At 42.3% G+C, this 12,610-nt stretch overlaps 1 protein-coding gene across 3 annotated transcripts in view; it reads right to left on the bottom strand.

The window, feature by feature from the left end:
• Positions 1-12,610, bottom strand: part of PRKN (parkin RBR E3 ubiquitin protein ligase) — a 919,793-nt gene that overhangs the window by 599,994 nt on the left and 307,189 nt on the right. For all 3 annotated transcript variants that reach the window (XM_025384066.1, XM_025384067.1, XM_025384068.1), the window contains one exon: positions 7,541-7,656. In XM_025384066.1, the coding sequence (XP_025239851.1) occupies positions 7,541-7,656 (116 nt within the window). The remainder of the gene's footprint in view (positions 1-7,540; positions 7,657-12,610) is intronic.

Here is a 12,610-nt window from a genome sequence, read left to right as displayed (position 1 = left end):
TGATCCGCCCACCTCGGCCTCCCAAAGTGCTGGGATTACAAGCGTGAGCCACCGCGCCCGGCCTCCTATTCAGATCTTTAAAAGGTGCTAAATTTTTAGTTAATCTCTTTACGATTGGGAAGGTCTGGAAGACAAATATCTAGCTATGTTATCTACATAGAAAAATATCTAGCTAGCTATGTTAAAAATATCTAGCTAGGTAACAGATGCAAATTTTCCCCCACAAAGGACAGCTTTGCAGGGCCATTTCAAGATACAGCAAAGAAACACGTTTCGGGGTAAAATATTTTGTTTTTCTTCCTTGTCTCATAATGATATCCCAAAGTCAGTTTGGAAAGTAGTCACAATAAATAGGGTTAAATAAAACCTATCTGATGAGAATATATGAACTGTAGGACATGACTCCCCAGACCCCTTAGATAGGAATTTGGGTACAATTAAAAAAATCGGAGTTTAGTCCTCAATATGATGATGAGGATTTTTCTATTTTGTATGTTTTCAAATTTTACATTTTAAAAATTTTAGAAGACTAGCTCTGTAAAGACAGATTGAAGGGGCAGAAATAGCTTCGTTTGGGAGACACTGACAAAGGGTGAACCCCAAGACACACATGCTGTTTAGGGAAAGAATTCCGGTATCCCTCTGGCTTACCCATGCCATTTTCATATGACTTAGGCACCCAAGCATGTTCTGAACCTTCTGTCGTAACTTCTATTGGAAATACTAAACAAGGCAGCCATGTTGCCTTCAAGTGCTAGACTTACTGTGCTTAATCCAGTTCTTGCTTTTTGTTCAGCTTGTTATGCTTACATTCATAAACCTCCAACTATCAACTGACAAGCCTGAAGGGCGAAGATCAAGTCACTATTTTGGTAAGGAGAGGAGAAGCAAGGCTTGATGCCAGAAGGGAACCTGTGGCTTCACAAAAAACCTCAGGACATTCTGTTTCCCAGATAGTTCACTTTTTCCCTTAAGAAAGAGTAACATATTTTGTTTGTTTGTTTGTTTTGAGACGGAGTCTCGCTTTGTTGCCCAGGCTGGAGTGCAGTGGCACGATCTTGGCTCACCACAACCTCTGCCTCCCAGGTTCAAGCGATTCTCCTGCCTCAGCCTCCCAAGTAGGTGGAACTACAGGCACACACCACCATGCCCAGCTAATTTTTGTATTTTTAGTAGAGATGGGGTTTCACTACGTTGGCCAGCCTGGTCTCGAACTCCTGACCTCGTGATCTGCCCACCTTGGCCTCCCAAGGTGCTGGGATAACAGGCGTGACCCACCGCGCCTGGTTAAGAAAGAGTAAAATATTTTATGTCAAATGTAAACTCAAAGGACACAAATCATGTATCTGAATTAAATTGTAAGCCTAAAATCTGGCCGTGAGTCACACATGTCTCTTATACATCTGCCTACATGTTACAACCACATATATGTGATTTGGTAGGCAGCATCATTGCAGACTTCATCTTTGATTTCTGCATTTGTCAACAGACAGGACTAAATGCAAGTAGTTTTGCAACTGTCTCAATCAATTCATAAGCTATGAAGAAATCTTATTCCTCCCTTCTGCAGTCCTTAGAACCAGTCAGAGCCTTGTAGATGACCTACTTAAAATCCTGGATTCTGCACAGAAACCAAAGGCCAAAGAAATTGTGCTATTCTCTTAAGGTCAAAAAGTTAGATTTTGGCATTAGAGCATTTGAATTATTATTAAAAAGGTAAATGAAAGAGTGATGGGTCTCTTATTGTATAGTGATGGGTCTCTTATTACTTTATATTTGTAAAGCACAAAAACAAAATTCTTACTTTCATTAGTATTGACAACCGCAATGAGTGACTGAGGCAGAAGGCTCAGTCATCAAGGTCTGTTATTCCAGCTTGAGAGCAGGCCTGGGAAAAATGCAAGTCACAGATACATCTGTGGCTGTTTTTTCCCTAAGAGGTTCTCAGGAGATTTAGCGTTTATGCATTGTCCTTAAAAGGAGGAGGCAGTGAGACACACTTGTGATGATTATATACTTGTGAGCTTTTAGTTAGTGCCCAGTAAACCTACATTTTACATAAGATAAGGTGAACATTTAAAGAAAATCGGAATAGAGGAAACAGCTGTCTCAGGGAGGGTGAAGGACTGATTTATCTCATCTTGCCTTTGTTCTGTACCTGGGAAGATATAAGCCAGTGATCGACATTATCAGTGTGGAGTCTTTTTTTTCTTTTGAGACACAGTTTCACTCTGTCACCCAGGCTGGAGTACAGTGGTATGATCGCGCCTCAATGCAACTTCCACCTCCCAGGTTCAAGTGATTCTCCTGCCTCACCCTCCTGAGTAGCTGGGATTATAGGCGCGTGCCACCAAGCCTGGGAAATTTTTTTTTTTTTTGTATTATTAGTAGGGATGGGATTTCCCCATGTTGGCCATGGCTGGTCTCAAACTCCTGGCCTCAAGTGATCTGCGACCTCAGCCTCCCAAAGAGCTGGGATTACAGGTGTAAGTCACCACGCCTGGCCTCAGTGTGGAGTCTTTTCGAAGGCCTGGTTTCTGTTTAGCCCTTAGGGAAGGAAGCCTAGAGGTGGTTAGTGAGGGCAGGTGCATAACAGGCCTGTCTGACCTCCCACCCCATCATGGCTGGAACTGAGCTTCCAAGGTGTCTCCACGGTCCCCTTGACCAGGAGAGATTCTGTTTAGTCAGTTGGAGGCTAACAATTTTATTTTTATTTCCCAGTATAAGGAGTACACAGAAACTATATTTACAGATAAATTAATACTATCCTCTGATTTTCATTTATTATGTGGTTAATTATGTCTAATTTGATTAATGACGTATAATTAATACACATATATATACATAAGTAAAACAATTATAAAATAAAAATAGATTTAAAACACTCTTTTATTTTTAAGTCTGTAATTAGGAATTTGATTTATCTCCAGGAAAATATAATATTTTTAAAGACCAAAGCAATATATTTAAACATAAATTCAAAAGACAGTAAACTGCCTGTTTATAAAGGACACCGTGATATGATGAATAGTGAATGAAAAAGCAATTGCTGAAACCAGATCTGTTTTGTAGACTTTCTGTACAGCTTTCGTACGGAGAAAGTTTGGCATTGTTCTCTCACAATAAAAAATGCAAATAAGCGAGTGAGAAATTCTTGAATTCATAAATAACAAAACAATAATAATAAAAAAATCTCCTTTATCACATAGGCAAAGACAAAAATTATAAGCATATGCAATGCTGAAAGAGAGGCAGGAGGGAGCCCTGTCAAACCTGGGAAGCCAGATCAGAACTGGAGCAGTGTTTCTGGAAAGGAAGGTGACGATACGGATCAAGAACCTAACAAATGTCCATTGCCGTGGACCTACAACCACTGTTATGACTGTGCTCTTAGCGCCGACGCATGCAGTCAACGATATCTGTAAAATAATACGGTTTTCAGTCTTTTTTTTTTTTTTTTAAACTGTAAGTAAATGCTCAAGTGGGGAAATGGTTAAATAGAACTGAGACAGCCAAGCTACCCAAGGGGGTACCCAGAGAAACTGACCAGCCCGCGCACTGGGAGAAAGGGATGGAGCCTTGGGAAGTTCACCCTGTTTGCGGCGGGGAGGAGCCTGGTGTCTCCTGATCAGGGTAGTACCTGGGATTTCAGTTGGTGATGTGGGAAAACCTATCTGGTTTCTGTTTAGCCCCTAGGGAAGGAAGCCTAGAGGTGGTTAGTGAGGGCGGGGGCATAACAGGCCTGTCTGACCTCCCACCCCATCATGGCTGGAACTCAGCTTCCAAGGTGTCTCCACGGTCCCCTTGACCAGGAGGGAGTCTGTTCAATCAGTTGGAGGCTTAATATTTTATTTCCCAGTATGATAAGGAGTACACAGAAACTATATTTACAGGTAAATTAATACTATCCTCTGATTTTCATCTGTATTCATCTTGCTTTATAGATTTTCATCTATATTCATCTTGCTTTGCTGAGAGTCCCTGTTACCCTTTTTGTTTTCCTTTTTGCCCAACAAATTTCATTTTTCTCACCCTTCAAAGAGTCTGCGGGCCTAATTTTTCATGGTTGTGTGACAAGGACCCCATTTTTAGCTGAACTAAGGACAAAGTCCTACAACAGCATACACCCACATAACAGAATTTTAGGTACCTATTTTTTCAAAACTGTTTTCATGGCAGAGAAAATTTATTATTATTTTCATTTTTTATTTTTTTGAGACAGGGTCTCACTTTGTCACCCAAGCTGGAGTGCAGTGGCACAAACAGCTCAATGCAGTCTTGACCTCCCAGGCTCAAGCCATTTTCCTGCCTCAGCCTCCCATGTAGCTGGGCCTACAGGTGCATGCCATCACACGTGGCTAATTTTTATATTTTTTGTAGAGACAGGGTCTTGCCATGTTGCCCAGGCTGGTCTTGAACTCCTGAGCTCAAGCAATCTGCCTACCTGGACTCCCAAAATGCTGGGATTACAGGCATGAGCCACCACATACATGCCGGGTACAGAGAAAATTTATCGTAATGTCATGCTAAATGGAAAAAGTACGATACAAAACTATATACAACATAATTATACAGCACACACACACTGCAAATATTTAGGCATAATCAAGAGATAGGAACAAATTAAACAGAAATTTTACTAAGCATTAGGGTAAAAATAACTTCTAACACTTTTTTTTTTTTTTGAGATGGAGTTTTGCTGTTGTCACCCAGGCTTGAGTGCAGTGGCGCAATCTTGGCTCACTGCAACCTCCACCTCCCGTATTCAAGCGATTCTCTTGCCTCAGCCTCCCAAGTAGCTGGGACTATAGGCATGCACCACTACGCCTGGATAATTTCTGTATTTTTAGTAGAGACGAGGTTTCACCATGCTGGCCAGGCTGGTCTCAAACTTCTGACCTCAGGTGATCCACCCGCCTCGGCCTCACAAAGTGCGGGGATTACAGGCGTGAGCCACCGCATCTGGTCACTTATAACATTTTTTAGAGTTTATTGTGAATGATTTCTAAATGTAAAAAGAAAGCATGATCAGGTTAAAACCCCACAATGGTCACCAAACGGCATGGAGTGTCTGTGCAGGTGCTCATAATGTCCTTACACATGGAGCCCTCGAAGTCAGAAGAAAGAGTTCTTCTCTCTTTCCTACATATGGGGCACTTGGCTCCCTTACACGAGAAGGGGCCTTATTCAATCAAGTGGTTGGTTATATACACACACCCTTAAGATGCATCTGGATATATGTATCTTATGTATATATGTATATGCATATATGTATATATGTGTATATACGTGTATATATGTATATGTGTATATATGTATACATATGTATATATGTGTATATATGTATACATATGTATATATGTGTATATATGTATACATATAAGCGTATGTATTTACACATATGCTTCTATGTATGAATTCTCCCAAAAGTAATCCTACGAAAACAATTAATGTGACAATATTATTTTTCCAGCCATTATCATCCTGTGTATCTGGGAGGTGGCTCATTGTCTTTGAAAGATATTACCAGTTATTAATACGAAAGTGACAGTGTAACAGCAGGAAACGGGGAGGGCAACGCTCTTTGTAAGATAATACCATCATCACCACATATTTTAATGTCATCGTTACCAACCGTAATGGAAAGTTTAAAACACTGGCTGATGAGCTGCTTTCTGACTTACAGAAGAGTATTTTGAATTTTTCCTTTGAAAAACTGAAAAGTGACTTTAATTACCTACTGCTATCAGAGCAGTCAAACCCTCACTTTTAGCACTTTCCAATTCCTTTCCTGAAACACCAGAATCCCCATCTTAGCTGTTCTTCTTGCATGTTGAAAGCGTTAGCCACACGCAATCATTCACCTTGCCAAGAGAGGCTGAAGCGCTGCATTTTAAAGGCAATATTGTGGTGCTTCCTGCCACAGCAGTGACTAAACATGCAGCAAAGAGAAAATCATGTCTCATTTTTATTCCTTCTTGGAAACACGTTTGTTCAACAGATGTCGTTAAGGTTTTTGGGCTTCTATTAATCAACATTTTAATTTTAATTTACCAGAGTATAGAAATAGCCTGATAGGAGTGTGAATATTTGCTTATCATGAAATCACAGAGTTTAAAGCAACTTTAAAAGACCATCTAATACAGTTCCAAAAGCCAAAGAAAGATAACACTTAAAATGATTGGGGTATAAGACTATTTTTGCTTAAAAGTCTGAAACAATAGATTCTTTGACTTTATTCATTAATTCATTTTGGCATTTCATTAAAAAGTTCTTCCTGGGCCAGGTACAGCGGCTCACGCCTATAACTCCAGCCTTGGCGGGGCTGAGGCAGTCAGATCACTTGAGGTCAGGAGTTCGAGATCAGTCTGACCAACATGGAGAAACCCTGTCTCTACTAAAAATACAAAATTAGCCTGGCGTGGTGGTGCATGCCGGTAATCCCAGCTACTCGGGAGGCTGAGACAGGAGAATCACTTGAACCCGGGAGGTGGAGGTTGCAGTGAGCCAAGATCGCGCCATTGCACTCCAGTTTGGGCAACAACAGGGAAACTCCTTCCCAAAAAAAAAAAAAGTTCATCCTGATATTAGGGCTAAGTTCTCACTATTCCAATTTGAGCTTCATAGTCAACCTCAACGAACATGTAATGAAGCTAATTTGTTTTCTCTGTCCATTCGAAAAGTGTAGAGTAAGGAATTCTACTCTGAACTGCCTACTCTGCAGAGCAAACAGACTCAGTTTCTTCCACTTTGTCCTTGGCTCCTACACCGCAATTCACATTGAGTCATTTTCCCTTTTTTTACTAACAGGGCCATCTCCACATTTGCTTGCTTTTCTTGTGATCACTGGGATTAGAAATAACAAGGTCCCAAACTAGCTACATGCTTTCATTTTGAGTGTATGAATGTGTGCGAAGCCTCAGCATAAATATAGGCAAATATGGAGAACTGAAATGTATGGAAAAGACATTTTAAAAATAAAATGTATGGGCTATATGTTATGGTGTTCATAAATTGTTTTTCCATTCCTGGCCGGGCGCAGTGGCTCACGCCTGTAATCCCAGCACTTTGGGAGGCTGAGGTGGGCAGATCACCTGAGGTCAGGAGTTTGAGACCAGCCTGGCCAACATGGGGAAACCTTGTCTCTACTAAAAACACAAAAAATTAGCTGGGCATGGTGGCACACGCCTAATGTTAACATTCCTAATGTTAGCACCGTATTTTCATTTTGTTTTTGAACTTAATGGATGAGTTTACATTTTATACTCAAACATGTGAGCTTATACTTTAATATCAACTAAGATTATATGCACTATTTTAGATATGCCATCTCCCATCTTAGGACCCTATTTACCTACTTAAACGAAGTCACTGGCATTTTAAATGGTTTCATTACATTAAAACACACCCAAATTGGACAGAAGCATCAAAATAAAGCAGATACTCCCCAGGGAAGAGAGTTCACTGAGGAAGGCTCGTGTGGCAGAACAGCATTGGGAAAGTAAGGAGTGGGGAGTGACGCTATTTTTTAGGTCCTTACCTGACGTCGGTGCATGTAATGCAAGTGATGTTCCGACTATTTGTTGCGATCAGGTGCAAAGCTACTGATGTTTCCTTGTCAGAGGTGGGGTGTGCTCCACATTTAAAGAAAAATTCCTGAAAGAAAGTTAAATATAATCACACACATGAATCCCGGCTGCTCGTTTTTCCTCTAAACATTTCGACAGTAAACAATCTCTTTGGGCAAGAGAAGACATCTGTGATGAGGTGGGAGATGGAGATAAATCAGCAGCAAACCTTTCCCAGGAAAGGATGACCTTGTGCCAAAGTGGTCAACGTTTCCCTTTCAGAAGGGCCCTGAGTCTCTGCTATTCTTTTGCTCTTTAAGCAACGGAGCTGGAGAAATACGCTGTGGCCTTCATTTAGCCATGCCCTTCAATGATAATAAGTGAGTCTAGAAGAATCACACGACGTGGAGGTGGGAGGAAGCCTCTCACTAATGAGGAAAGGGAGACGCGAAGCCATGAAATGAGGTGCCCGCGGTCAAACAGTTAAGAGGTGAAGCCGAGAAGTAACTCAAGCTCCCCGCAGGGAAATCCAGTGCTTTTTCTCCAGTATCACTACATGGTTAGTCATTTAGCAGAGTCAGGAATTGAGAGAGCCCTACTGTAAATAGCCACATAAGTACACATGGACTCCTGGTAGACACAGAAGTGCAGCAGAGGCTGGGTGCGTTGGCTCACGCCTGTAATCCCAGCACTTAGAGAGGCTGAGGCGGGCGGATCATGAAGTCAGGAGTTCGAGACCAGCCTGGCCAACATGGCGAAACCCCATCTCTACTAAAAATACAAACATTAGCCGGGCGTGGCGGCACATGACTGTAATTCTAGCTACTCAGGAGGCTGAGGCAGGAGAACCGCTGGAGCCCGGCTGAGGTGGGAGAATCTCTTGAGGTTTCAGTGAGATGAGATCAGCCCACTACATTCCAGCTAAGAGTGCCGCAGAGCATGGCTCTCCCAGCCCCATCTGGAATCTGCCCCTTTTCTGCCTGGCATCAACACTTCAGCATTCCCGCAAAGACTCTGCCGCCCACCCTCTGTGCCAGGCAACTGGAATGTTCCAATCCAGTATCTTGCTGCTGCTTAGTTCCTTTCCCCAGCCAGGTCCTGCCACATACTCCCTCATTTTAGCTTTTCACATAGGTCACGTTCTTTTGATTGATAATATTCTCCCTTCTCAGCCACATTTTTTCCTCACTTGTTCCTTTTCTAACTTCTATATTTGTTCTCACTCTCCTTCTGTTCACTCATACACCAAGCCAGCAATTGCTCTGCTTCTTGTCCCACAGTCTGTATGCCTTCCATGATACTAACGTCTGTGAAGCTAAATTTTCTGCTACTGAAAAAATAATACATATATATTACTGGATGATAGACAAACCCCTGCGTACCACACTTACTCCTAACTCCACTAGTGTTTAACTACCTGAAATGTGGAAAGGATTTTCCCTTAAAACCCTTGACCTGGTATTGGCAAACTTGGATGTAAAGTGCCAGATATTAAATATTAAGTGTTTTTGGTTTTGTGGGTTATATGGCCTTTGTCACACTTCTCAACTTGGCCTTGTAGCTAAAAATAGCCATAAGCAGTATGCAAATGAATGGGTGTGGCTGTGTCCTAATAAAACCTTTTATACAAAATATGTGGCAAGTTGGATTTTTCCCTGCAGGCCACAGTTGTCCACGATGAGACATTTGTAGAATGCTTTATTTATATTTGTATTCTTAACAGTGACTGACATAGGATAGGCATGACTTCTCTTTTTTTTTTTTTTTTTTGAGATGGAGTGTCTGTCGCCCAGGCTTGAGTGCAGTGGCGCGATCTCGGCTCACAGCAAACTCTGCCTCCCGGGTTCACGCCATTCTCCTGCGTCAGCCTCCCGAGTAGCTGGGACTACAGGTGCCTGCCACCACACCCGGCTAATTTTTTGTATTAGTAGAGACAGGGTTTCACCGTTTTAGCCAGGATGACCTCGATCTCCTGACCTTGTGATCCACCCGCCTTGGCCTCCCAAAGTGCTGGGATTACAGGTGTGAGCCACCGTGCCTGGCCTGACATATACTTCTTAAATGAAAAACAATAGATTAATCAACACTATTGAATCAATGCTATTTATCATTTATTTAATGAATGCTATATGTTATCGCCTTATATGTTTGACTGCAACATTTATTTTCTTCTTTTCCTATTTATAATTTACTAACCTCATTCTCCTCTGGCATGTGACACCCTGAGCAACACCCCTTGGTCTGAAGCTGTTGTGTGCATCAGAATTACTTGGGTGGGAGAGGGCACGGGTTTGTTAAACCAGAGATCGCTGAACCCACCCTGGGATTTTGTAAATTCTGGGATGGCATCAAGATTCGCATTCTAACAACTTGCCAGGTGATGTTGTTCCTGCCACTCAGGGGAATACACCGTGAGAAACCTTGAGCTCCACCAACATCAGAGGCAAAGTGAGTCAACTCTAGTTACTCTCCCGTAAGTCCGCTGCTGCAGCCGGTCGCTTACCATGTCTGAAAATAATGCTACATCTTACGTAAAATATGTGACTCTCAAAAATCTGGAGTGTGCCATTTTACTTTTTTTTGAGACACAGTCTCACTCTGTTGCCTAGGCTGGAATGCATTAGCGCAATCTTGGCTCACTGCAACCTCCGTCTTCCAGGTTCAAGTGATTCTCCCTCCTTGGCTTCCCAAGAAGCTGTGATTGCAGGCAACCGTCATCATGCCAGGCTAATTTTTGCATTTTTGTAGAGACAGGGTTTCACCATGTTGGCCAGGCTGGTCTCGAACTCCAGTGATCCACCTGCCTCAGCTTCACAAAGTGCTGGGATTACAGGTGTGGGCCACTGCGCCCGGCTGAGTGTGCCATTTTAAAAAGAAGTATCCCAAAGTCAGGGATTTGGAACCCAGGCTGTTCTTCACTACAAGGCTCACTAATCCCAGGTGGTATAATTTAGTTAACTAAACCTATCCTATCTGGGGCAGTGGAATATCAACCGGCCCTCACACTTAGAGTCCTCAGCCCATGGATGCGTGTGTGTGGAGTCTTGCTGGAGTGGACGGGATGTCCAGTGTGCGTGATGGGTCCAGGCTCATGCCTGTGGAGTCCTGCCCATGAGTCCAGGACCTTCCCCACAGCAGCATGGAAATCATGCTGGCTGATTTTTTTGTTTGGTTACGTTCTGTTTTCCTGAACAGAGCATCCCATTATTTTTACTCAATCTTTTGAAATGCGACAAATCCTTCAATGGCCAGCTCAAGGGTATTGAGAAAGAGATTTAAAACAATGTCTGAACACCACAACGAAAAGTCTGAAGGACATGACTGACCCTTATGAAATACACTGAGCTAGCTACGACTGTTTTTTGCAGACATGAAAGAAATCCTCATTCAAAACATAAAGTAATTCCTCCAAAATAGCTGAGTTGGTAGGACTATTGAGAAAGTGTTTCATATACAGATAAATAGATATAAAGCATTTATGTTTTTTCTTACCTTCAGAAAGCTGCAGTAGACATTCAGCTAACAAATCACAAATTGTTCTAACACCAGATAAAATTCAGCCAGATAAAAGTCTTTTTATTGGGGGGTAGGTGTTCATAGATAATGGTATAAGAAGTTACAGATAGTTGAAAAATTCTAGTAATTCATACAGTGTGATAAAACTAAAACACACATTGCCAACCCTATATTAAATATGTATGCCTCATCAGTAAATTTCAGTGCTTTCTCCCACAATTTTTATGAAAGAATGTTTTTGTGTAGTACTAGAATAACTGGCAAGAACTGTGAAGAATGTGAGATTTTACCCAGCTTGCAAGTAAAATCTTGGAAGTAACAAATTAGTTTGCCGCAGTATCATAAAAGCTGACAGAAGACAAGAGACTCCTGGATCAGAGACAAAGGACTGCAGAACTCAGAGCACAGGGAGAAAGAAGCATGAGCATCATATTATACCAGTTCCCCTCCACATGTCTCTCTCAGGGTTGAAGCAGATGGGCTAAGTCAGATTCTACAGGTACAGGGGTTTTGCATCGCAGCTGAGGACCTTGAGCTTAGGAAACTCAAATCTTCCATAAGTAGTTCTAAGCAAGCCATCCTTTCATCCTGAAGGGAGACATTGTCTTTATTATACTGCACAATAAGCATCTTTGCCTTCTGATCTGGAGAGAAACATTATCTTCTCTACTTTCAAGGTCACTTGCTCTAAAACTTCCTTGAAAAGGTGGGTCAGAACAAGGTAGTGCCTCCCTCAGAGATGAAGAGACACATCAGAGGCTCATGGAGAATTCAACAACACCTTTTCTTACAGGCTAATTAGCAGAGTGGTTTTTTGTTGTTGTTGTTGTTGTTTTAAATGGAGCTTTGCCTAAGCTGGAGTGCAATGGTGCGATCTTGGCTCACTGCAGCCTCCGACTCCCGGGTTCAATTGATTCTCCTGCCTCAGCCTCCTGACTAGCTGGGATTATAGGCATGTGCCACCATGCCCAACTAATTTTTTGTATTTTTAGTAGAGATGGGGTTTCACCATGTTAGTCAGCTGGTCTCGAACTCCAGACCTCAGGTGATCCACCCGCCTCGGCCTCCCAAAGTGCTGGGATTACAGGTGTGAGCCACTGTGCCCGGCCGATCTGGTCATTTGTGCTCCTATACAATCCGTGGGCTGGATTGTTGAAGTCTTTTCTGTCATTTCCGTTTTCAAAACCAGCAGACAATAAGGGAACACACAACAGAAGTTAGAAGGGCCTTTTTCGAAAATTCCACCTTGGGTGTCTGGGACGGCTTTGCTCACACACGGGTGTCATCTCACAGACAGTGGCATGATTCTTTGGGATTAACTGTCTCTGAATTCTGTTTTGTTTCTCTTGATTACTCAGTTTAAAAAATTTAAAAAGTCAAAGACAGGAAAGCTTTCTTGCTGGAGTCCAAGAAGGCTGGTCAGAAGGCTGGCACTGCTGCACCACTGTGAGGTCACTAGGGCATGGCAGGGCCCAAGCCAAGTGGCCCAAGAAACGTCTCCAGCAGTGCTGAGCAATAGTAGTTAT

The sequence above is a fragment of the Theropithecus gelada genome, chromosome 4 (assembly GCF_003255815.1).
Source record: "Theropithecus gelada isolate Dixy chromosome 4, Tgel_1.0, whole genome shotgun sequence".
Lineage (NCBI taxonomy): Eukaryota > Metazoa > Chordata > Mammalia > Primates > Cercopithecidae > Theropithecus > Theropithecus gelada.
The sequence above is the reverse complement of the archived record's forward strand: the minus strand, read 5'-3'. Positions and strand labels throughout refer to the sequence as shown.